The sequence below is a fragment of the Heteronotia binoei genome, chromosome 2, assembly GCF_032191835.1.
Source record: "Heteronotia binoei isolate CCM8104 ecotype False Entrance Well chromosome 2, APGP_CSIRO_Hbin_v1, whole genome shotgun sequence".
NCBI classification, from domain to species: Eukaryota; Metazoa; Chordata; class Lepidosauria; order Squamata; family Gekkonidae; genus Heteronotia; species Heteronotia binoei.
This window is the reverse complement of record NC_083224.1, coordinates 199,442,988-199,466,902: the sequence shown is the minus strand read 5'-3', so window position 1 is coordinate 199,466,902 and position 23,915 is coordinate 199,442,988. Positions and strand designations below refer to the sequence as shown.

The 23,915-nt window shown below is 48.7% G+C and overlaps 1 protein-coding gene across 1 annotated transcript; it reads left to right on the top strand.

Moving 5' to 3' along the window:
• Positions 1 to 8,941: 8,941 nt before the first annotated feature.
• OAZ1 (ornithine decarboxylase antizyme 1) lies at positions 8,942 to 19,284 on the top strand. The gene is given in 6 exon segments (XM_060232832.1): positions 8,942 to 9,148; positions 15,683 to 15,740; positions 15,742 to 15,828; positions 16,113 to 16,285; positions 17,608 to 17,693; positions 18,800 to 19,284. Coding segments are annotated over 6 exon segments (654 nt in total). The 5' UTR covers positions 8,942 to 9,029; the 3' UTR covers positions 18,931 to 19,284.
• The last annotated feature ends 4,631 nt before the right edge of the window (positions 19,285 to 23,915 follow it).

Here is a 23,915-nt window from a genome sequence, read left to right as displayed (position 1 = left end):
AAGATGGCAAAATATAAGGGGAAAACTTAATACTTGCAGGTAGAAAGAATTGGGTATTTTATTTGGAAGTAGAAATGTAACTGATATATCTGCATTTTTCTTTGTTTCTGGTTTCCTACTTTGTAACCACCCTTCCCCCTCTTTAATGCCTCTGTATCTATGCTTATGCCTTTTCTTTTTATAGTTAAAATCAATAAAAATTATAAAACATAAAGTTTATGTCTCCACCATCTGTCATTACATTTCACAACACATATGGCCCAAAAAGATATCATTTATGTCAAATCCGTCCCTAGGCTTCCCAACCCTCCCGCTCTGGCGGGAGTCTCCTGGGTTTGCAGCCTCATCTCCCGGTCTTCAAGAAGTGGGAAGCGGGGGGTGGGGGGTGGAGGGGGGGAGAACATACCTGTAGGCTTCATTATAGAGCTCCTGAGCCGTTTGTAAAATGTCTGCTCCTTTAAGGCTGGGCAGGGAGCAGGAAGGGCTTGGGAGAACAGCCCCGCCCTTTCTTTTGCTTTCGCTTTCACAAGAGTTCTCCGGAAGAAGATCTGGTAAGTGTTTGTGTGTGTGTGTGTGAGAGGGAGGGAGCAGGGGATTCCCTGGTTTGGAGGCCCTCCCCCCTTTTAGAAAGCGTGGGGGGGGGAGGGAAATGTCTACTGGGCATTCTATTATTCCCTATGGAGAACGATTCCCATAGGGAATAATAGGGAATTCATCCGTTGGTATTGGGGGCTCTGGGGGGGCTATTTTTTGAGGTAGAGGCACAAAATTTTTAGTATAACATCTAGTGCCTCTCCCCAAAATACCCCCCAAGTTTCAAAACGATTGGACCAGAGGGTCCAATTCTATGAGCCCCAAAAGATGGTGCCCCTATACTTCATTATTTCCTATGGAAGAAAGGAATTTTAAAAGGTGTGCTGTCCCTTTAAATGTGATGGCCAGAACTCCCTTGGAGTTCAATTATGCTTGTCACACCCTTGTTCTTGGCTCCACCCCCAATGTCTCCTGGCTCCACCCCCAAAGTCTCCTGGCTCCGCCCCCAAAGTCCCCAGATTTTTCTTTAATTGGACTTGGCAACCCTATCCGTCCCTCATACTGAATTAGTCTGACACCCCTGTCTAGGGTGTGGAGTTTTCCTCTATCCCATACTCAGGTTCTAGTTAACTCTTTACCATCCCTTTACTACACAACTTTTGAAAGGAATGCAAAATGAACAGAGAGACTGGGCTCTCTGCTTTCCTCTCTCTTTCTCTCTGTCTCTCTCTCACACACACACAATTGGCTCTTTCTGCTTGCCCCCCTCCACCGCAGTTTCAGTCTCACTGAGATTTAAAGGCACACACACACCTTCCGAAACAGAAGCAGTTGCAAGGTTCTGAAACTGCCTGAGATCTAAAGGCACATGATGGCTGTTGGGGTGGAGCTCCTCCCTGCTGGCCAGCTGGCTGGCGGGGGGAGCCTGCAAAACCGGGGAATCCCACCCCCACCCCCGCCCCGGACCTGGGGACTGGTAAGCCTAAATCCAACCACTCGGTGCACTGCAAAAAGAATACTGCATTCTGTGAGTGTCACAGTGCAAACAAAGCACTATTTTTTTTTCCTATCGGTCTCGTGCAAAAAACCGTTCCCACGATTTGCAAAGATGGAAGCAAAACTGCATTATCCTGCATGCTGTAAATCAGACATCTTCACAACAGGCGAACGATCCATTCACCAAGAAGAGATGCAGATGGAAAACTGGATTTTGGAATTTAAAACTGCAACCGGCAATGTGCTTATAAAACCACAGCAGGGGGACTTTCTCAGATGAAGAGAGACTGAGCAACAAACATTCAGTGGAAATTTTTATGTACGGGATATACAGTCTCCGGACATGGGACTGAACAAAATGGCCTATTGCTCAGTTAATTGGTAGGAAAATAGACTCATTAATAATGAGCATTAATAATCTCAACACATGATTGAGCTAATGGACTTATGCCCTCATAATGGGCTGTTTGGAGACGGAATGTTTAGGCAAGCAAAACTGAGCCTGAATTCATTCCTGGACACAGAGTCCTACCCAAAAGCCCAGGCCACCGGCCGTCTGCTTGTTTTCATGGCATTTCTCAACAAAATTGAGAGTTAAAAAAACAGAGCAGTACGGTGCACTTCCGTGTCCCTAATGTGGATCGGCCCAACAATAACAGAGATTAAATGGGATCAGTTAATCCTACAGTGTGTTCCTTTAGCTAAAAAAGGGGGGGGAGGGAGGGGGAAGTTAAACACACCCGCACAGATGCACACAACATGGAAGAGGAATTCCACAGACTGCAGAGCCCTGAACACAATGGAGTTGGCATCTGAAATAATTAAATTGTTCAGCAAGGCAGTTAACTTTTTAAAAAACGATTCAAATGTTTTTTTTAACTCGTGTACAGCAGACTGTAGGACTAAGATCTGGGAAAACCAGATTTGAAGAAGAAGACTGCAGATTTATACCCTGCCCTTCTCTCTGAATCAGCGACTCAGAGCGGCTTACAATCTCCTTTCCCTTCTCCCTCCACAGTAGACACCCTGTGAGGTGGGTGGGGCTGAGAGAGCTCTCCCAGAAGCTGCCCTTTCAAGGACAGAGTCTCAGAGCTGCCTACAATCTCCTTTCCCTTCCTCCCCACATCAGACACCCTGTGAGGTGGTTGGGGCTGAGAGAGCTCTCACAGCAGCTGCCCTTTCAAGGACAACTCCTACAAGAGCTATGGCTGACCCAAGGCCATTCCAGCAGGTGCAAGTGGAGGAGTGGGGAATCAAACCCGGATCCCAGATAAGAGTCCGCCCACTTAACCACCACACCGAACTGGCTCTCCTGTGCCGTGGCAGCTCTCCGGATGACCTGGGGACAGTAACAGGGCTTTTGTCATCAGGATAAGATGGAGGAGGAGAGAATTGTGTAAGCTGCTTTGGTTCGCCCGTAGGGAGACAAGTGGGCTATAAATAAATAAATACAATTACTGCATCCACTAGAGCCCAGGCTGGCCCAGTCTCATCAGATCTAGGAAGTTAAGCATGCGCCAGGCCTAGTGGGTACTTGGATGGGAGACCACCAAGGAAGTCCAGGTTCGCTATGCAGAGACAGGCAATGGCAAGCCACCTCTGTCTCATTTCTTGAAAACCGGACAGGGTCGCCCTAGGTCAGCTGTGATTGGATGACACTTTCCACTGACATGGATTCAGCAGGATTAGCTTCCTGCCTGTTCTGACACAATTCAGTTCCACAGTCTCTTATGCAGGGGGTCATTTTGTAGAAAAAGAGGTGCCGGAGCACATTAGCGCAACTCATTTGCATATGCCACACATCCCTGACATCATTGGAAGGTGCACTAAATTATATCAGCTCAGCATCTACCTTTAAAGGCTTCTTGAATTAGAATGGTTATAATAAAACCTGACTCCCATCCAGTGTTCCCTTTAAGCTGAGTTAGTGTGAGCTAGCTCACAGATTTTTAGCCTCCAGCTCATACATTTTTGTCTTAGCTCAGGAAGGATGACCCCTAGAGCACAATAATTTATGCAGTAGCTCACAAATTTAATGCCAGTAGCTCACAGAGTAGCATTTTTGCTCACAAGACTCTGCAGCTTAGAGAGAATATTGCTTCTATCATACTTTTTAAATTACTTTTTCCTACTATGTGACCCCATGGCGCAGAGTGGTAAAGTTGCAGTACTGCAGTCGGAGGCCTCTGCTCATGAACTGAGTTCGATCCCAGCGGAAGCTGGTTCAGGTAGCCGGCTCCAGGTCGACTCAGCCTTCCATCCTTCCGAGGGCGGTCAAATGAGTCCCCAGCTTGCTGGGGGGAAAGCGTAGAGGACTGGGGAAGGCAATGGCAAACCACCCCATAAAAAGTCTGCCGTGAAAACGTTGTGAAAGCAACGTTACCCCAGAGTTGAAAACGACTGGTGCTTGCACAGGGGACTGCCTTTACCTTTACTATGTGGCCACAGCTGCGAGATAAAGATTTCCATCTGTCTGCTTGATATGTTTTGGTTATGTATTAGAAATATTATTAGAAATCTTAAGAGTTCAGCAAAGTTATTAGAAATCTTAAAAGTTCAGCAAAATTCTCACAGGGGGTTTGAACAATGGAGCCTAGAAGCAAGTGTTTGATACGGGAAGGGGGTGGGGGGGTTGTTAAGAAAGAAACAGCACAATAAAATTTAGAGATTCCGGAGCTGCGCTTCTGTGAGCTTCTCTCCAAAATGAGGCCTGCTCTTATGAAAGGGAAAACAATGCAAAAGATCCAGGGCGAGGGTCCCTCCTGCAACCTGGCTCAGACAGGCATGCCGAAGCACCAGATTTTCAGAGCTGGCTCGGCAGCATAATTTAGAGGGTGGGGCACAGAGCACAACTTGGACAAGGAATGAAAAACAGACCCGCTAGTGCAAGCGGCAGTTATTAAAACGAACAGCGAACAAACTGCTGGACTAAATGGATTGTGAGGAGGGCGGGCTATAAACCGCATGGAATAAATAAAGGTAAATAAACACATTCAGGTGCCTTACACAGAGTCAGCCCATTGGTCCATCCAGCAGGGGCTCTCCGGTGTCTTTGAGCCGGGGACTGAACTGGCCACCTTCTCCAGGCCGTCTGTAAGAAAAACCACCAAGGCATATTTGTAGATGGTTATTGACAAAGCAAAGGGAGACGTTATCCCACCTCCCCTCTCATTGTCAGACCCATTTTTCCCCAGTATTGAACTTAAACTTCTTTTAAAAAGCATACCCTCTTTATCGTTCTTGTTCTCTTCATTATATTGCTTCCAGACTGTGCCTATAGTCTGAACATCGATTGTAATTCTGAGAGTGGAGCTTGCCAGCCCTACTGGGGCCCAAGAAAACACCTTTTCATAGGCATTGCTGTGCAGGTTTCTCTTCTGAGGGGCCTGCCATGGAGCTCTCCATAACATTTCCAGCGGGGGTCAAGTTGCACCTTTAAGACCAACCAAGTTTTATTCAGAATGTAAGCTTTCGTGTGCTAGCCAATGTTCCCTCTAAGCTGCAGAGTCTTGTGAGCAAAAATTCTACACTGTGAACTCCTGGCATGAAAGTTGTGAGCTCCTGGCATTAAAGTTGTGAGCTACTGTATAAATTAGTATGCTCTGGGGTCATCCTTCCTGAGCTAAGACAAAAATGTGTGAGCTGGAGGCTAAAAATCTGTGAGCTAGCTCATGCTACCTCAGCTTAGAGGGAACTGGGTGCTAGCCCATGAAAGCTTACATTCTGAATAAAACTTGGTTGTTCTTAAAGAAGAAGATATTGGATTTATATCCCGCCCTCCACTCCGAAGAGTCTCAGAGTGACTCACAATCTCCTTTCCCTTCCTCCCCCACAACAGACACCCTGTGAGGTAGATGAAGATATTGGATTTATATCCTGCCCTCCACTCCGAAGAGTCTCAGAGCGGCTCACAATCTCCTTTCCCTTCCTCCCCCACAACAGACACCCTGTGAGGTAGATGAAGATATTGGATTTATATCCCGCCCTCCACTCCGAGGAGTCTCAGAGCGGCTCACAATCTCCTTTCCCTTCCTCCCCCACAACAGACACCCTGTGAGGTAGATGAAGATATTGGATTTATATCCCGCCCTCCACTCCGAAGAGTCTCAGAGCGGCTCACAATCTCCTTTCCCTTCCTCCCCCACAACAGACACCCTGTGAGGTAGATGAAGATATTGGATTTATATCCCGCCCTCCACTCCGAGGAGTCTCAGAGCGGCTCACAATCTCCTTTCCCTTCCTCCCCCACAACAGACACCCTGTGAGGTAGATGAAGATATTGGATTTATATCCCGCCCTCCACTCCGAGGAGTCTCAGAGCGGCTCACAATCTCCTTTCCCTTCCTCCCCCACAACAGACACCCTGTGAGGTAGATGAAGATATTGGATTTATATCCCGCCCTCCACTCCGAGGAGTCTCAGAGCGGCTCACAATCTCCTTTCCCTTCCTCCCCCACAACAGACACCCTGTGAGGTGGGTGGGGCTGAGAGGGCTCTCACAGCACCTGCCCTTTCAAGTACAAGCTCTGTGAGAGTTCTGGCTGACCCATGGCCATTCCAGCAGGTGCAAGTGGAGGAGTGGGGAATCAAAGCAGATAAGAGTCTACACACTTAACCACTACACCAAACTGGCTCTCTGTGCGCACTTGACTCCTATTTTGTTCTATTGCTTCAGACCAACACGGCTGCCCACTTGGGTCTATTTCCAGTGGGGGTAACTGTGTCGTCTAGGGGAAAAGTCCAGTGGCATCTTAAAAGACATCTTAAAAATCAAAAGAGCTTTTGGCAAATCATCAAGAACTTCTTGACAAAGTGGTTTCTCAGTGGAACAGGCTTCCTTGGGATGTGGTGGGCTCTCCTTCTTTGGATGTTTTCAAGCAGAGGCTAGATGGCCATCTGACAGCAATGCTGCTTCTGTGAATTAGGCAATTGCGGTCAATAAGCAATATTTCTCCAGGCCAATTTGGCCAGGCAGCCTGGATGGGGGTTCTCTGTATTTAGTGTTGTAGAGATGAGCCATTTTTGAAGTGCTGAGTGGGGAATGCCTCTTTGAGGAAGGGTGAACCGGAAAGGGTGATCAATGCTGGCGTTACCGTCAGAGGCTTCCTTTGCACCCACTTTTATGAATTCCAACTTGTTGATGTTTGGAAGCTGTTATAACTGCTGTTTGGAAATAGGAAAGAACTGATATAAAATCATAAGGCAATTTTCTTCAATGGAATCAGCACAAGCACTAGCGCTTTAACCTGCCCCACAGGAGTAGGGGGCCGAAATTACAGAAGTCTGAAAGTGACATGCTTACATGGGACTGAATGGTTTGGGACTTTGGTTATTATAATTTATGTTTGACTGTTTACAACTTACTGTTATAATAATGAAATATATGTAATATTGAGATTTAAAATTTATTCTTCAGGCTGTTTCACCTTCAAGAGAGTTTTGGAACTAGGTTTAACAGAAGCAACTTCTAGTATTTGGGACTTTGCGTTAATCTTCCACAGTTTTTTGTTTGTCCTAGCTTCTTCCTGTGGTTCTCTAGGGTGATATATATATAAACCCACCTTGAGGTTGGCAACCGTATATCCAGCATGCACTTCCCTGAGCGTAAGGTGGTCTGCCTCACAAAAACAGGTCACGGAATCAATTTTATTAGCATTTAAGGCGATTCTGGACTTCTGCTTTGCTTCCCACATAACAAAATCCTCACAAGTCAGAGGCTGTAATTATTTTTTGCACCAGTTAGCTAAGGGGACATTGGAAGGGGGCACATTTCAAGGGCGTATCAACACAGTGCAGCGGGACCTATCTAAATTTTGTTTTTATTGCTCTCGGCTTGGCTTCGCGAATGAAGATTTAAGAAGGGTGCAGTAGTCCACGTCTGCTGCAGGCTCGCTGGTGGCTGACAAAATCAATGCGGGACAGGCAGATCCGGCCACAGTGGCTGCAGGGAAAAGTCTGATTTGGGGTTGGTGCTGTAGCAGTGCGATTCTTCCTCAATCTCCTTTTGTCCTCAAGACCAGCTACGCGTGCGTTCTCAAAGGAAGAGACAGCCTGGTGGATGGTGTGCCTCCATGCTTTGCGATCTGAGGCTAGGTCAGACCACTGGTGATGGTTGATGCGACAGGTGCCAAGGGATTTCTTCAAGGAGTCCTTGTACCTCTTCTTTGGTGCCCCTCTATTTCGATGGCCGGTGGAAAGTTCGCCATACAGAGCAATCTTGGGAAGGCGGTGGTTTTCCATCCTGGAAATATGCCCTGCCCAGCGCAGCTGCGTCTTCAACAGCAGTGCCTCGATGCTTGTAATCTCCGCCCTCTTGAGGACTTCAGTGTTGGTCACAAAGTCACTCCAGTGGATGTTGAGGATGGTGCGAAGGCAGCGCTGATGAAAGCGCTCGAGGAGTCGCAGGTGATGGCGGTATAAAACCCACGATTCGGAGCCGTAGTTTTTATTGACATTTCCTATATATGACTCATGTCTGTACTTCAGAGGCCCAGCACTTTCTCCTTCAGTGACCCCCCACACCTCGTTTCCTCTGATAAAATAATATTTTATTTTATTTTATGAGAGGAAATGATTCCTCTGATAAAATAAAATTATTTTTAATTATATTTTGTGCGTGTTAGCTAAGGGGACATTGGAAGGGGGCACATTTCAAGGGGGGAGGTGTCAATAGACTAAGGCAGGCCTATCTAAATTTTGTTTTTATTGACTTATTTCCTATATGACTCATGTCTGTACTTCAGAGGCCCTGCACTTTCTCCTTCAGTGACCCCCACCTCGTTTCCTCTCACTCCTACTGCTCTGCGCATGCGCCAGTGCCCCACAACTGAATGAGATTCCGCCGCCCCTTTTCCATCGCAGATGAGACGTTCCTTCCAGAAAGTCGACCGATCCAGCCAATCAAATTTCCCCAAGCGGGTCTCCTTTATCCAATCAAGGAAGCTCATTCTTCCCCCGCTTGGACACCGCCCTCCTTCATTCTCCCCCCCCCCCGCCCCCACTCCTTGGTTGACAGAGGGCGGCGATCAACCAAACTATGCGCACGCGTGCCTCAACCAACCCCAGCAAGCCGGTCGCCTTCTCTTCCTTTTTCACCAGCCGACTGCCCTCAGCCAATCAGAGGTCTCTTGCCGTTGGGGGAGGGGGGGAGGAGGAATTGTTTACCTCAAGAGAAGAGTGAAAGAAGCAGAAGGCTCGAGGAGGAGAAATTTAGGGCGTGGCCTTACCGCGTCCGTTGAGCAGGGCGTGGCCTTTAACGGCCGCAAAGCCCCTCCCCGAAGTGGGCGTGCCGCCTGTTTCTCCGGCCAGTGGGCGCGGCGACACGCGCAGGTGGGCGTCGCCGCCCCGCCCCGCCCCCCCGGCAGTTATAAAAGCGGCCGCCGGCGCCCGCCCATCCGCCATTTTGTGCGACTGAGGGAAAGAGACGGGAGCAGCGACAGCGCCGAGGGGGAGGGGGCGAAGACCCGACTCGGGGGTTCGGTGACCAGGGGGCGGCCCGGATGGTGAAATCCTCCCTGCAGCGGATCCTCAACAGTCACTGCTTCGCCCGCGAGAAGGAAGGGAATAAAAAGACCCACCCAGAAGCCGCAGACATGCCCGCCAGCGCCGCTATGAGGAGGTGAGAGGAGGAGGAGGAGAGGCCCTTCCCCCCAAAGGCCTCGCGCGAGACACAAAGCTGGCCCGTAGCCTCCCGGGCCTAGTCGCTGGGCCTCGCCTGGTGGTGGCCCCTCCCCGCGCGGGAGGGGCGGGGCTTCCGCGGGCCCCGCCTCCTCCCCCCTCCTTCGCTGTCGAGGGGGGCGATCCGGGTCTCTGCCGAGTGGGAGGGATGCCCGAGGCTTTTTGTTGGTGCGGGGATCGCAGTTCCGGCTGGCTCGGTGCCAGGAGGTGTGGCCTAATACGCAAGTGTGTCCCCCCCCCGCTACAAAAAATACCCGTGCGCGAAACAGTGGCGGCGCCAGGGGGTGTGGCCTAATATGCAAACGAGTTCCTGCCGGGCTTTTCCTACAAAAACAGCCCTGGGGAAGCTTGTTTTTTGGGGGGTGGGGCTTTTTTTACCGTGATGTTGGGATGAGGCTCTCAAACCACCCCACCCCCAAGTTGTTCTCCCCCCCGCACACACACCCATTTTCTTATTTCGTTCCAGGAAGACCCCCCACTGCACCGAGGAAAATGTCAGATCTTTAAAAAAAAAAATTACTTACCTCCTGTTTTCTTTCCCAGTGGGGGACCTCAAAGCGTCACGAACATATGCCTTGTATTGAATCAGACCCTCGGTCCGTCAAAGTCAGTATTGTCTACTCAGACTGGCAGCGGCTCCCCAGGGTCTCAAGCTGAGGTTTTTCACGCCTATTGCCTGGATCTTTTTTAGTTGGAGATGCCGGGGATTGAACCTGGGACCTTCTGCTTACCAAGCAGATGCTCTGCCACTGAGCCACTGACCCTCCCCAAAGAACATATGAACAGCTGCCTTCTTCTGAATCAGACCCCCCCCTTAGTCGATCAAAGTCAGTCTTGTCTACTCAGACTGGCAGCGGCTCTCCAGGGTCTCAAGCTGAGGTTTTTCAAGCCTTATTGCCTGGACCCTTTTTAGTTGGAGATGCCAGGGATGGAACTTGGGACCTTCTGCTTACCAAGCAGGTACTCTACCACTGAGTCACCATCTCTCCATCTTACATCTTTTTCCTCTCTTCCATTTTGTCCCTACAACAACCCTGTGAGGTCGGTCAGGCTGAGAGCAGGTGATTGGCCCAAAGTCACTTTAGCCCCTTTGGGGGTGTTTCTTCTTTTCACCTTCAAAATGCGGGGAAAGAAACTTCCCTGACCACACCTGTCGCCCAAACGAAATTTTAACTCAATAAAACACAGTAATATTTTTGTTCAGTGAGTTGCTGGGGAGGGGGGCGGGATCCATATACAGGCCAACATATGAACATCTGAAACTGCCTTCTACTGAATCAGACCCCCCTCGGTCCATCAAAGTCAGTCTTGTCTACTCAGGCAGTGGCTCTCCAGGGTCTCAAGCAGAGGTTTTTCACGCCTATTTGCCTGGACCCTTTTTAGTTGGAGATGCCGGGGATTGAACCTGGGACCTTCTACTTCCCAAGAAGATGCTCTACCACTGAGCCACCATCCCTCCCCTAACAAATGGGAAAAATCACTGTTCTGTATCTCTGATTTTTTGTTGCCTCAAACCAACATGAAAGGCAGGATAGAAAGGTTTTAAGGTGGGAGGGAGAAAAGAGTCAACAATCGGATTTGTTACAGCCTACTGTCATCCCCGCACTAACGCCTGGGAAAAGAAGAACTCCTATTTGATAGGTATTTGGGGGCGGGGAGAAGAGGAGCTGCTGCAAGGTGGTTGCATTTGTAAAACCCCCCCCTCCCACACACACACGAACACAAAACCCCACTGTCAACACCCCAGTAAACATACCGTCTATATTAAAGAAGAAGAAAGACAGCTCTTCTCTTCAGTGGAAGAGTAGGAATCCAAGCTTATTTTTTTTCTCCCACCTCTTTCATATAGGAAAAATACCCAGGAGCACACAGGTTCTCATTCAGTGGGTATCTGTGGGAAGGGAGGAGAGAAAGTGAGACGCTTCTCTGTTTATCAGGAGAAATAAAAAAATATGTTTGCTCTCTCCCTTCCATGCACGCACACACAAAATTGGCCATGTAGGAGCATAACACCCTGTGAGGAATGAAGGGCTGCTCAGTGTGCTTTCAATGGGGAGGGAAGAGGAAGGAGTGAAACTCCCATTTGTCAAGCAAATCTATATTCATGTTTTGTTCCCTCCCCTCTCCACTGGGGTCATTAAAGCATCCAGTTCTGAGCAGCATGCTGTGTTTGCAAGGCAGAAGGGAGAGAAACCATCTCTTCCTTGATGGTAATCAAAATCTAAGTGTTTTCTTTTCCACCTTCCTTCCAAAACCCACACAAATGGCCATCAAGGCACCCGAATATCAGATAAAACTGCTTAATATGTGGAGAGACGGGAGTTTTTGTTTTATTAGGCGCAAATTAAAGTCTTTGTTATCGTTATCTGATTTTTTTTCATTGGGTGTCCAATGCTGGAACAGACCATATTGATGGGCCATATGAGGGAAGAAAGATGGGGTGTAAATTTTGTAAAACGGGTGAGTAGCGGGAAGGGATAGTTTTATCACAGGGGAAAGTGTGATCCCCAACCCACTAGAAGCATGAGCACATGAGACTTACAGGGAAATGTGTTTGTGAATGTGTGAGTGAAACATATAAGTAAACGGAGCAAGAATTATGTAAGGTCTCATGCAAAGCTGGCTCTCTGGATTTCCTAATCAGGCTGATATTTACGGAGAAGATCTGACACATTCATGAATGGATTACAACTGGGATTTATACAGATAGGGTGCTCTCCAGAAAGTGAAAAATCTTCAAGTAGAAGAGCAGGGTATAGGCCAGGTACATGGAAACTTTTATCAGTGTGATGTCTCCTTTCATGGGGGAAATTCGTTAAAGGTGTAACCAGATCTTGGCAAAGAGTGATTATTTGGGAAGGGGGATGCCACTCTCCAATGGTAAGATTCTGTGGCTTATAAAATTACATTTAAATCTTTCAAGCAGAGACGTGTAATAGCTGCACACTCCACAGTGCGGGTTTGAAATAATGGAGGAAGGGCAGTGCCCACTGAACAAAGTTTTCAGTAAAATGAAATCTCGAGTGTGATCTCAGAACTGACAGGACAATTCTCATCCATTAGCCATTTGATTTCCCCCCAGGAGACAGCAGAATCTTGGGGAGGGGAAAGTAATCTGTGTATAAAAGAAGCCTCAGGTGGCAAAGGGAATGGGCTTCCCCAGACAATTTGCATCTGTTTAAGTCTCAAGGGAACAGTCAGCTTTGTGTGTGTGTGTGTGTGTGTGTTTTTCCCCCTTCCCAACAGTTGAGATGATGCAAGCAATTACATAGCCGAGTTAGGCACACACTCTGAAAAGTGGGGGGTGGGGTGGACTCTGCGGCCTGGTGTGCAGGAAGTAATGGGGGGGGGGAGAGTCTGAATGGAAACCCCCCTGCCATCTGCTCAGATGTGATGAGGAAAGAGAACGTCTCCGCTCCATCTCAGTTCAGTGACTATAAGACTTTGATGGCTCATCTCTCTCCACTGATAAACAGCGTAGGGTGCCTGAAGGTAAGGCACTGGGGTCAGTTAGAAAAGGCAGTGGTCTCTTTGGAGCGGGAGAAGTCTCTTCATGCACACTCGCATGGCCTGCAGGAATTCTCCCCTTTCAGTCCTGGCATGGACTTTTGGCAGAGAACTGTATTTTTGTCCACAGCCTTTTGGGGTGAAAGGCTAATGCCCTGTTGTCCTTTCCCAGAAGTGATGCCAAGGCTCAGTTGCTCCATTGTGCCCTCTGGGTTTAGACAAGTCAGTTTTGTTGGAGGATTGAAATCCGTGAAGGATTTGGGGATGGAGGCTCAGATGGTAGGGCTGAGTAGGCCGTTGTTGGCTGCTCTTGCAAAACCGCCTCGCCCACTAGCTCAGCCTGAGGCCTCTCCTCGTTCTCCTTGCTGTGTCTGAACATGGCAGGTGGGAGCCTCTTAAGGGTGGAGTAGGTGGGTGGGCTGTGATGCAGGCTAGTCTTGTTCTGGATTTTCTGAACAGGGCGGGGGGGGAGGGGGAGGGCTGTTCTTGCAGCAGATCGTGGCAGTCTTTTCAGGAGCAGAATTTGCCTGGCATGATGGGGGGAGGGGCCTAAGCTCCAGAAGTCTGTTTTCTGAGCCATGCTGGGGAGCCATTAAATACCTCTGTCTATGAAATCAGCGTGTATGGGAGAGGATTCACTTCACAGCTGTTGAATGGCTTCAAAATACTTGCTGTTGGAGGGATTCCAAGTCTATTTGATGGTGGTCGACATTTTCAACCAGAATTACTGCTTGCTGACTTTTAAAAAAATAATATAGCATCAGGAGTATGCATTTGAAGTGTAACTGACCTGTGCTTAGAGATCTGGTGCATGTCTTTTTGCATACGAGCGCATGTGCCTTGTTAGATGAGGTCAAGGTCTGCCCAGTTCCGGCACCAAGCAGGTGATGGGATCTTCCTTCTGCTTATAGCCTTTCTAAGCAGTCAGTATCTTAAGGACACTTCTTACCGTCTGCAGCTCCGGACTCTTTCTGACGCAACAAAAACCAGCGCCGAATGCGTGGATCTGGAGAGGCGAAAGCTTCCTTACATAATAATACGGAAATATGTGGCCGCTGATAGATAGGTGTCATTTGAAATGGAAACCTTAATGAATCTGAAGCCTTTTAAACTAATGGTAGTTGCATGGGCCCGCTCGGCCTCACCGCTGCTAGCAAAAAATAACATTGTAAAAATTGGAACTGCTGTTGTCTAAAAAAGAGAAGAGACAAATAGTACAGAAGCCGGGATTCCTTTTTTCGAGTGTGCAAAAAGGAATTCCATCTGGGAGCCTCCTTCAGGGAACGCTTGAATCCGTGCAAAGTCGATACTGCTTTTTTGTGCATGTCATGCTCAGCATCACCTAGGATGCAGTGTGTTGTTTTGCAATCGTTGAGCCTTGCATGTCCAGCAGAAGGGATGGGAGAGAGAAATCGGCTAGCTGCATAATCATTTTGAGAATTCCGAGGCAGTGACTGCGAATGAAAGGATTTGGGAGGGGGGGCAGGGCGGGGGCTATGCAAAATGGTGGCTGTTTCTTCTTCTGCCCATTTGCCCCGTTTTGCAAATGGCTGTTGGCAGGAAGGTTTCGCGAATTCCCCAAAGGGGGAACATTGATCCTGCTGCATCTGCTGAGCTGACGCAACCGAAACGAGCCCGCAGGGTGAGCGGTGGTGCAGAGGGAGGGGCCAATGGGGGCAAGGGATCATTTCTCTTGGCCTTGAACGGGAGAGAGCTTCCCGCGGCGTGTTGACACAAACCTGGTTTTGTGTGTATGACAAACTGATGAGTGTTTGTTTTGAGACAGTGGAATCTTTAGCAGAAGCAGCTGGTGGCTACCAAGTTTAGAAGTAATTGTTGGTGTTCTACAGGCACAGTCCTTTGCAGAGCCATGTTCTTAAAGCTTGGTGCCTGCGCTTGAAATCAGCTTCCTGTAATTTAACACTGGACGCGTGCAGCAAATTTCCAAGCCGACCTGTTTCTTATGAGCCTTCCATTTTACTTACTAGCAAAGGAGGCTTTTATGCATCGCCACCAGCGAACTGTGAAGGTTTCCCAGTCAACGAACACAGCCGTATCCAACTAAGTCATCTTAAGGAGCAGAGATGTTGCAACAGGATGCTGGCTTAATGAGAGGAGCTGGTTCCCTCTGGTGGAAGGGAGTTGCCTCTCTTGATGGCTTTTTAATAAACAGCAGCAGTGGCAGCTCATGGTCATTGGTGTTTAATGCCAGCGTGCCTAGCAACGGGCCCTTGGCCTTGGTTACCCTGTCGTTTGTAATGAGATCAGTCCAGTTTTTGCAGCAAACGATAGTTTTTTCATGTTCCAGTTTACAGGGCAAAAGCAGGATTCCAGACTGGTGAGGGTTTTGATTTCCAGGGCAAGCGGTGCTGATTTGGGAATGATGGCATACTGGGAGTAACTAAGTCTTGCCATGCATGGGGAAAGGAGGGTGCATTTGAGCCTGGAATTCCCCCAGGCTTGTTGTGGGCACACCTAAGCCAAGGCTCTGCTCTCCCCTCCATCCTCATCTCCCTCCCACAGCCAGAAATCAAGAAACTCCCCGTTGGCTATTTCGCAACTGTCATGCTGGTAAACTTCCCTGAAGGTTCTGGGCACACTTACAAGAGAGCCTGAAACTGAAAGAAATCCCCAGCAGGAATGACTCAGAAATGTCATTGCAACACCACAAAGAATTTAAAAAGGGTGGGAGTGTTGTGTCTTAGTAAGGCATTTTAGTGGGCTTCAATTGGGGTAGAACTCCAGCTCTGATTTGAATAGTCAGGAGCTTCTTGCCTGACTGATTCTCTATAGTGGTATAGAAATATAAGCTCAAAACCTGGTTTCTTTCTCCTTGCAATACTGTGAGCCGCTTGTTGTCATCCTGTAGCCTCTGTTAGAACCTGTTGCTTCCACTTCTGACGTACCGGCCCCTCGCTGTACGTAACTGTCACGACAACACTAACATTTGGCTTTTGTTTTCTTTCAGTTCCAGGGTGTCCTTCAGTTGCTGTAGTAACCTGGGTCCAGGGCCTCGGTGGTGCTCCTGATGCCCCTCACCCACCCCTGAAGATCCCAGGTGGGCGAGGGAATAGTCAGCGGGATCACAATCTTTCAGCTAATTTATTTTATTCTGTAAGTATGCGTGGCGTTTTTAGTGGGGACTAATCTGAGGGACCAGCGGCTAATCTTGGGGGCAGCGGGAGGAGCCCAGCGGTGTTTGAATCGCATCTTTCCAAAGAGTTGCTCTGGCAAGTGTGCCGCAGCAGTCACAAGACCTAGTGGTAGAGTGTGGAGGGGGAGGAAGGAACTGTCCGTGCTACCTTAGATGGAACGCTTTACAAATCAGTACAGCTTGCAGCTTTAAGTAAATCGCAGCATCTGAAGACACACAGCTACGTGTTGCTTTGCTGTCGCAGGATAATCGGCTGAATGTCACAGAAGAAGTAACATCGAATAACAGGACCAGAATCCTGAATGTCCAGTCCAGGCTGACGGATGCCAAGCACATTAGTTGGAGAACTGTGCTGAACAACAACCACCTGTACATTGAAATCCCTAATGGTGCTCTGCCTGAAGGGAGCAAAGACAGGTAAGCAGAAAATAGCTTGGCGGGTGTTGGATGCTGTCATGTTTGGGATTTTGTTATCTATCTTCTCCAAAGCCACTCTCAGGTAAATTCTTCACAAGGCCACCTGTTTGGGTGTTTCGTAAAAACAGTCAGGTTCTGCTGGAGAAGGCAGGTGTGTGTGCAGTACACAGTAACTTCCGTCCCCACCCCATTGCTCTGTGTAGTCTCTGGCTGTAGGATTTGAAGGTATTTCACAAGCATCCTTTCCTTCCCACCTACCTTGTCCATTGAATAGGAGGTGCAGCTGCATAACAATCCCTGGATCAGGAGAGCGGGCAGCCAGCCAGCCACCAGGAGCTTTGCCACACCCCTAGCAGCCCTCATAGCCCCTGGAGAAGCCCCCCCCCTTTCTCCACCTCTTATGTGATTTTGGGTGGCGGGTGGCTTTCTGGCCTTTTGATTGGGGGGGGGCAGCTAAGGAGAGCCCTGGGTGAGTGAGACCTGCTTGGGCTGGCTGGATCTCTAGCCAGTCCAAGCAGGTCTCACTCACCCAGGGCTCTCCTTGCGTCAGGTTGCTTTTGGCTGGTGGGGGGGTGGCATATGCTAATGATTATGCTAATAAGCTCCACCATCTGTTTTTCTACAAAAGGACCACTGGATGGCAGGGAGTAGCAGAATTCTGCCGGTGGGGATTAGAGAGTCTTTTATAACACATGGATGAGTGTGTGTCCAAAATGAAGTGCAGAAAAGACTAATCTGAAAATGGCACATTTTATACTTGCACCTCCTTGGCACCATTTGCATGAACAATCAGCATTTAATAGGAGCTGAAACTGTAGTGAAGAAGCGCAGGCAAGATTGGTTCTTGTGCAGATTTAATCCTAAAAAGGGTATTAAACTATAGATGGGATGCTTATAACTAGCATGCAAGTTGGGGCACCATGAGGACGGGATGTGTGGGGGAGAGAGAACTTTTGCTGTGGCTGTAGAACAGATGGCTGAAATTGTTCTGGACTCTTGCCTGTCCTTTAGCTTTGCTATTTGCAGTAGCCACAGCCTATTGTTGGAACTCTCTGTCTGGGGCAGTGATGCTCTGTATTCTTGGTGCTTGAGGGGGGCACAGTGGGAGGGCTTCTAGTGTCCTGGCCCCACTGGTGGACCTCCTGACGGCACCTGGGTTTTTTTGCCACTGCGTGACACAGTGTTGGACCGGATGGGCCATTGGCCTGATCCAACATGGCTGCTCTTATGTTCTTCACTTTAAAAAAAAAAACCCAAATCCAAACCCACAGCAGTTTGAATGCCTCTGAGGAAGCACAGACTCACTTTCCCCCTCCTTTCAGTTTTGCAGTTCTTCTCGAGTTTGCTGAAGAACAACTTCAAGTCGACCATGTCTTCATTTGCTTCCACAAGAACAGAGATGACAGAGGTAAGCTGTGCTGCTGCGCAAAGCCTCTTTTGTTGTGTTTTAAGTGCAGGTTGGGTGGGATCCTGCCAGTGAGTTGTGATGCTTTCCCCTCTTTCATTGGGTATGGATTCGAGAAATCCAATCCATTGGGTCCTAGATCTCTAGACCAGGGGTCCCCATTCTTTTTTGAGTTTGTGGGCATCTTTGAAATGTGGACATAGGGTGGTGGGTGCAACCACCCCACCCGATGGCTGCGGCAGAAGGTAGCGCCTCCCCACCCCTCCAGAGGAAGCCCCAGTGCAGAGGCGATGAGAGGGGCAGCTGACAAGAATACACTGAGAAGGAAGAATGAGAGAATGAAACCTCTGTTGTGGCGGCAGCTGCTATCAAAGCAACATCAGTTTGCGCAGGTCACTAATGGCCAATCATCTGATCCCACCCACTTTCGGAAGAAACTTGGAGGAGGGGGGCCTGGTACCCACAGAGGCACCAAGTTGGGGGGCTCTGCTTTAGATCCTTGTACTAAACCAGGGGTGTCAGACTCATTTGTTACAAGGGCCAGATCTGACATAAATGAGACCTTGTTCAGCTGGGCTATGTCAGGTTGGGCCGAGCCATGTGTGTACCTGTTTAAGATTAGGTAGCAGAGATGTAAATTTTGTAAAGGACACAGACAAAACACAAATATGTATTTTTAAAAACTTAAAATATGCTTAAAATATTAGCACTCTGGTCTTAAAGATGCTTTTGTATTTCTCCCATGGGAACCAGGGAACTGGGCAACGGGAAGCTCTGGCTCTTTCCTTCCTTCCCCAGGGGACTGGGGGGGAGCCTCAGCCAATAGAAGAAAGGAGGCTTGGCTCAGTAGCTCTGCTGTACGATTGAGATAACCTGGCAAAGCAAGTCTGGGCCAATGGAGAAAAGAGAGCTTTTGCTCTATAGCTCCTGTGCAATTGGGCAAGCCTTGCAAAGCAGGCTGTGATGCAGAAGGAAGCAAGAGAGGGAGAAGGAAGCAGATGACAGCCAGTTGATTGGGGGCCTGATAGGAGCCCTCCGGGGGCCTCATTCGGCCCACAAACTGCATGTTTGACACCCCTGTACTAAACTTTCCCTTTTCTTCCCGGCAGCCTCGCTGCTCCGTACTTTCAGCTTTTTGGGCTTTGAGATTGTGAAACCAGGGCATCCCCTAGTCCCCAAGAGACCCGACGCTTGCTTCATGGCCTACACGTTTGAACGAGACTCTTCTGGAGAAGACTAGATTGCAGTGTTTGCCTTGTAGAGCTTTCTTGTTCTCTGTAAAGATAAATCTGTAGAAATTTTGTCAACATCTGCAACATTCACACGCGTGTGCGCTTCAATGCCATGTTCTTTGTACGAATTATTGTGACAGGCTGCTGTGGTGGTGGGGGCGGGGGGGACGTTAAAAATTTCTGAATTTGTTTTTTTTTTTTTTTGTCATCTTTCTCTCTTTTTCTGGATTTTGTCCGCATGTTGTGATTGTGCAAAAATAAATGCTCACTCCAAATTAGCAGTATATTTCTTGCAAGTTTAATATTGTGTGTTTGTGATACTGAAGTATTTGCTTTAATTCTAAATAAAAGTTTATATTTTACTTTATTGCTGGTTTTATTGCTTGGAAAAGCTGAGGCCGTGCTCTGGTGTAGAGCGGATCAGCCTGGTTCCCCCCGGAGTGGCTGCTTGTGCACGGAACCCTTCATCTCACCAGCAGTTCCTGGCCCTTTCTCCTGCGACACCCAGCGGTGGTGGAAGCAGACTTGAGAAACTTTGCTTAGGATGAGGGGAATGCTAAAAGTGAGCCTTCCTTTCTTTCTGGGTCAGGGCAGTTCCCAGTTGAAGCACTGAAGTTAGCAGTGTTCTCTCAAATGCATAAACAATTCAAGCGGGGGGGGGGGGGGCGGGTTCCTGTCTTCATGGCTTTTTTTAGCCTTGTAGCTGATCTTCAGAGTGCTGAAGGGAACTCAGGAAACGTAGTTTTAATAGACTGATTTAAAAAAACACAGCTCATTAGACTCAAGGTGATTTGTAACCAGTGGGTTAGGTGGAATCAGAGTTAGAAAGGACCTCCAGGGTCCTCTAGTCCAACCCCCTGCACAATGCAGGAAACTCACAGGATCCGCATTGGTGTCAGATGGCCATCCAGCCTCTGTTTCAAAACCTCCAAGGAAGGAGAGCCCACCACCTCCCGAGGAAGCCTGTTCCACTGAGGAATCACTCTAACGGTCAGGAAGTTCTTCCTCATGTTGAGCCGGAAACTCTTTTGATTTAATTTCAACCCATTGGTTCTGGTCCTACCTTGTGGGGCCACAGAAGACAACTCTGCACTATCTTCTATATCAGGGGTGGCCAACAGTAGCTCTCCAGATGTTTTTTGCCTGCAACTCCCATCAGCCCCAGGCTGCATGGCCAATGGCTGGGGCTGATGGGAGTCGTAGGCAAAAAAACATCTGGAGAGCTACCGTTGGCCACCCCCGTTATATGACAGCCCTTCAAGTACTTGAAGGTAGTGATCCTATCACCTCTCAGCCACCTCCAGGCTAGTGCACGGCAGTGCCTTTTTGGCACCAGGGACCAGTTTTGTGGAAGAGGTTTTCCACGGACTGGTGGGGGGGGGGTATGCTGGTTTTTTTGCCACCCCAAGCTGCCCCTGCACCTCCCCCATAAGGATCTTTAAATGAAGAGTAGGCAGAAGTTGCTGCTGCAATGGGACCCAGGCAGATGAAATAGGTGGTGCTTCAGAGCAAGGCCGCGCTGCCTCTTTCATCTGCCCAAGTCCCAGGAAGGCAAAAGGGCTAGTGAGGCTGTTCTGCCTTGTTCCAGCGAAGGGTGGCGGGGCTGTTCTCCCTCTGTGGCCGGGTTGCTAACTGGCCATGGACCGGCACCAGTCCACGGCCCAGGGGTTGGGGACCCCTGGTTTAGGGTGCTGGATTTCAGTAATGCAGGTGCACAGAAGAGATCGAGGAAGTATGCTGCTCTCACTGCTTGCCTACGGAACCCTTGGCTGCTAAGAGTTTTACCCGCTGAATCCTGCTGTAGTTACAATCCTGTTTTTTCTGCTCTTACCGTCTTGCCCTGAGCCCCTATCTACACACAACACACTCTGTAAAGTAATCGGTCACTGTATCCTTTGTTCCCAGTGAGCACTTCATAGAATCATAAGAGTTGGGAGGGACCTCTAGGGTCATCTAGTCCAACTCCCTGCACAATGCAGGAAACTCACAAACACCTCCCCCCTAAATTCACAGGATTTTCATTGCTGTCAGATGGCCATCTAGCCTCTGTTGAAAAACCTCCAAGGAAGGAGAGCCCACCACCTCCCAAGGAAGCCCGTTCCACTCAGGAATTGCTCTAATGGTCAGGAAGTTCTTCCTAATGTTGTGCCAGAAACTCTTCATTTAATTTCAACCCATTGGTTCTGGTCCTACCTTCTGGGGCCACAGAAAACAATTCCAAACCAACAATTCCTTGTTTAAGAAGGATTTCTCAGTGCCGGATGTTTTGGGGGAGGGGGAAGTTGGAGGCGCCCGACACAGTTGGGTAAGGGCCCAAAGTTCCTCAGTGGAACAGGCTTCCTTGTGTGGCTCTCCTTCCTTGGAGGTTTCTAAACAGAGGCTAGATGGCCATCTGACAGCAAAATAAGGATCCTGTGAATTTGCGGGGAGGTGTTTGTGAGTTTCCTGCATTGTGCAGGGGGTTGGACTAGATGACCCTGGAGGTCTCTGCCAACTGATTCTATGAAACTATGAGATGGTATCTAATGAAGGGAGCTTTAACTCTCAACCTTTATCCCCAAAATGTTGTCGGTCTCTGAGATGCTACAGGGCTCAGATCTTCGCTGTATCACTGAGTTTTCTAACACGCCGGATCCTACTTCTCGGACTTGCTTTCATGGCAACAGCTGCATGTAACTGCAGCTTGGGTCTGTGTGTGCGCGAGTTGTTTTTTCTCCCCCTACTGTTTTCCTTCGCTGAAACAGCTCCAGTGATGGTGAGGGCATTTACTCCATTTTGGAGCTGCCTGTGCATGGAGTCCATTTAGTCCAAGCGATGGCATTCCCAGTAGTAATGTATGACTTAAGAGCTGGACCATAAGGAGGCAGAAGAAGAGATGCTTTTGAGCTGTGGTGCTGGGGAAGACTTGAGAGTCCCTCAGACTGCAAGACGATCCAATCAGTCAGTCCTAAGGGAAATCAACCCAGACTGTTCCCTGGAAGGTCAGAAGCTGAAGCTCAAATGCTTTGGCCACCCAATGAGAAGGGAGCACTCCCTGGAGAAGACCCTAATGCTGGGAAAGGCAGAAGGCAAAAGAAGAAGGGGGCAGCAAAAGAGGAGATGGCTGGACAGCGTTACTGATATAACGAACATGAATTTGAGCAGACTTTGGAGGATGGTGGAAGACAGGAGGGCCTGGCGTGACTTGGTCCACGGGGTTGCAAAGAGTCTGGCTCAACTGTGTGACTGAACAGCAACAAGAGTGCATGGAGTACGGAACCCAGTCCCAACTAGTTAAAAAATCTGTCCTGTAGTTTTGCCCTTAAATTCCTTAGAGCAGTTGCATTTACTTCCTAGATGTGAGGTTGGTTCAAGTGTTAATAGTATTCATCTCTTTTCCTGCTACCATGTTTTGAATACATGGAAGTACATTGGAGTTGGGGGAAGGCAATCTGTACAGGTGAGTACCACAGCTATTCTTCCCAGGCTAGCCCGATCCCATCAGCTACTAGCCCGATCCCATGGCCTCAGCTAATATTTGGAAGGTGACCTCCAAGGAATACCAGGGCTGTGACACAGAGGTAGGCAATGGTAAACCACCAATGAAATGTCTTTTGCCTTAAAAACAAGTCTTAACTCACCACTGAGTGGTGCATAATGCTACAGAAGCTAAAATTTATGGCTGCCAGATAATTTTAGGATCTCCTAGCTCAGGGGTGGCCAAACTGTAGCTTGGCAGCCCCACGTGGCTCTTTCACACATATTGTGTGGCTCCAGAAGCCTCCACCCCATTGGCCATCTTGGAGAAGGCATTTAAAGTTGCTTTCTTTCCACCCCTTCCTTCCTAGCAGCTCTCAAACCATCTGATGTTTATTCTTTGCAGCTCTTACATTAAGCAAGTTTGGCCACCTGTCCTAGCTATTCTACACACAATGCCATATAGTAATAATAAATTAGTACCACTGCTGGTCAAATGATTGTGTTCTATCTATTCACTCTTGCAACTTCTCTTCCCCTTTTCCTTTTAAAAGTTTGTAAGCTCTTTGGAGGTGAGGATCTGTTTTTGCTGCTGGGAGATTTCCCAAGGTACCATGTGAAGGAGAAGGAGAACAAACCCTGCCTTTAAAAAAAAAAAAAAAGAGGTGGGGTAGTCTTATAGGAGAGCAGCCCCATGGCGCAGAGTGGTAAGCTGCAGTACTGCAGTCCAAGCTCTGCTCACGACCTGAGTTCAATCCCGGTGGAAGCTGGGTTCAGGTAGCCGGCTCAAGGTCAACTCAGCCTTCCATCAATCTGAGGTTGTTAAAATGAGTCCCCAGCTTGCTGGGGGGGAAGTGGAGATGACTGGGGAAGGCAATGGCAAACCACCGCATAAAAAGCCTGCTGTGAAAGCAATATCACCCCAGAGTCAGAAATTACTGGTGCTTGCACAGGGGAGGACTACTTTTAGAAGACGACTGCAGATTTATACCCCATCTTTCTCTCTGAATCAGAGACTCAGAGCGGCTTCCAGTCTCCTATATCTTTCCCCCCCACAACAGACATCCTGTGAGGCGGGTGTGGCTGAGAGAACTGTCCCAGAAGCTGCCCTTTCAAGGACAGAGTCTCAAGAGTGGCCTACAATCTCCTTTCCCTTCCTCCCCCACAACAGACTTCCTGGGAGTTGGGTGGGGCTGAGAGAGCTCTCCCAGAAGCTGCCCTTTCAAGGACAACTCCTGCGAGAGCTCTGGCTGACCCAAGGCCATGCCAGCAGGTGCAAGTGGAGGAATGGAGAATCAAACCCGGATCTCCCAGATAAGAGTCCGCACACTTAGCCACTACACCAAACTGGCTTTACCTTTTAGTCTTACAGGAATGAAATGCTGCTAGCCAAAACCAAGGCATGAACCCTCTGAAAGACTAGTGGAAGCCAAGGACTGCCTCAATGACTCTCTGTAAGAGCCATACAGCATCACTAATTGGCATCTACGAGTCCACATTGCTTGGATTTTAGTGTTCTTCTTCCTTGCAAAGATAG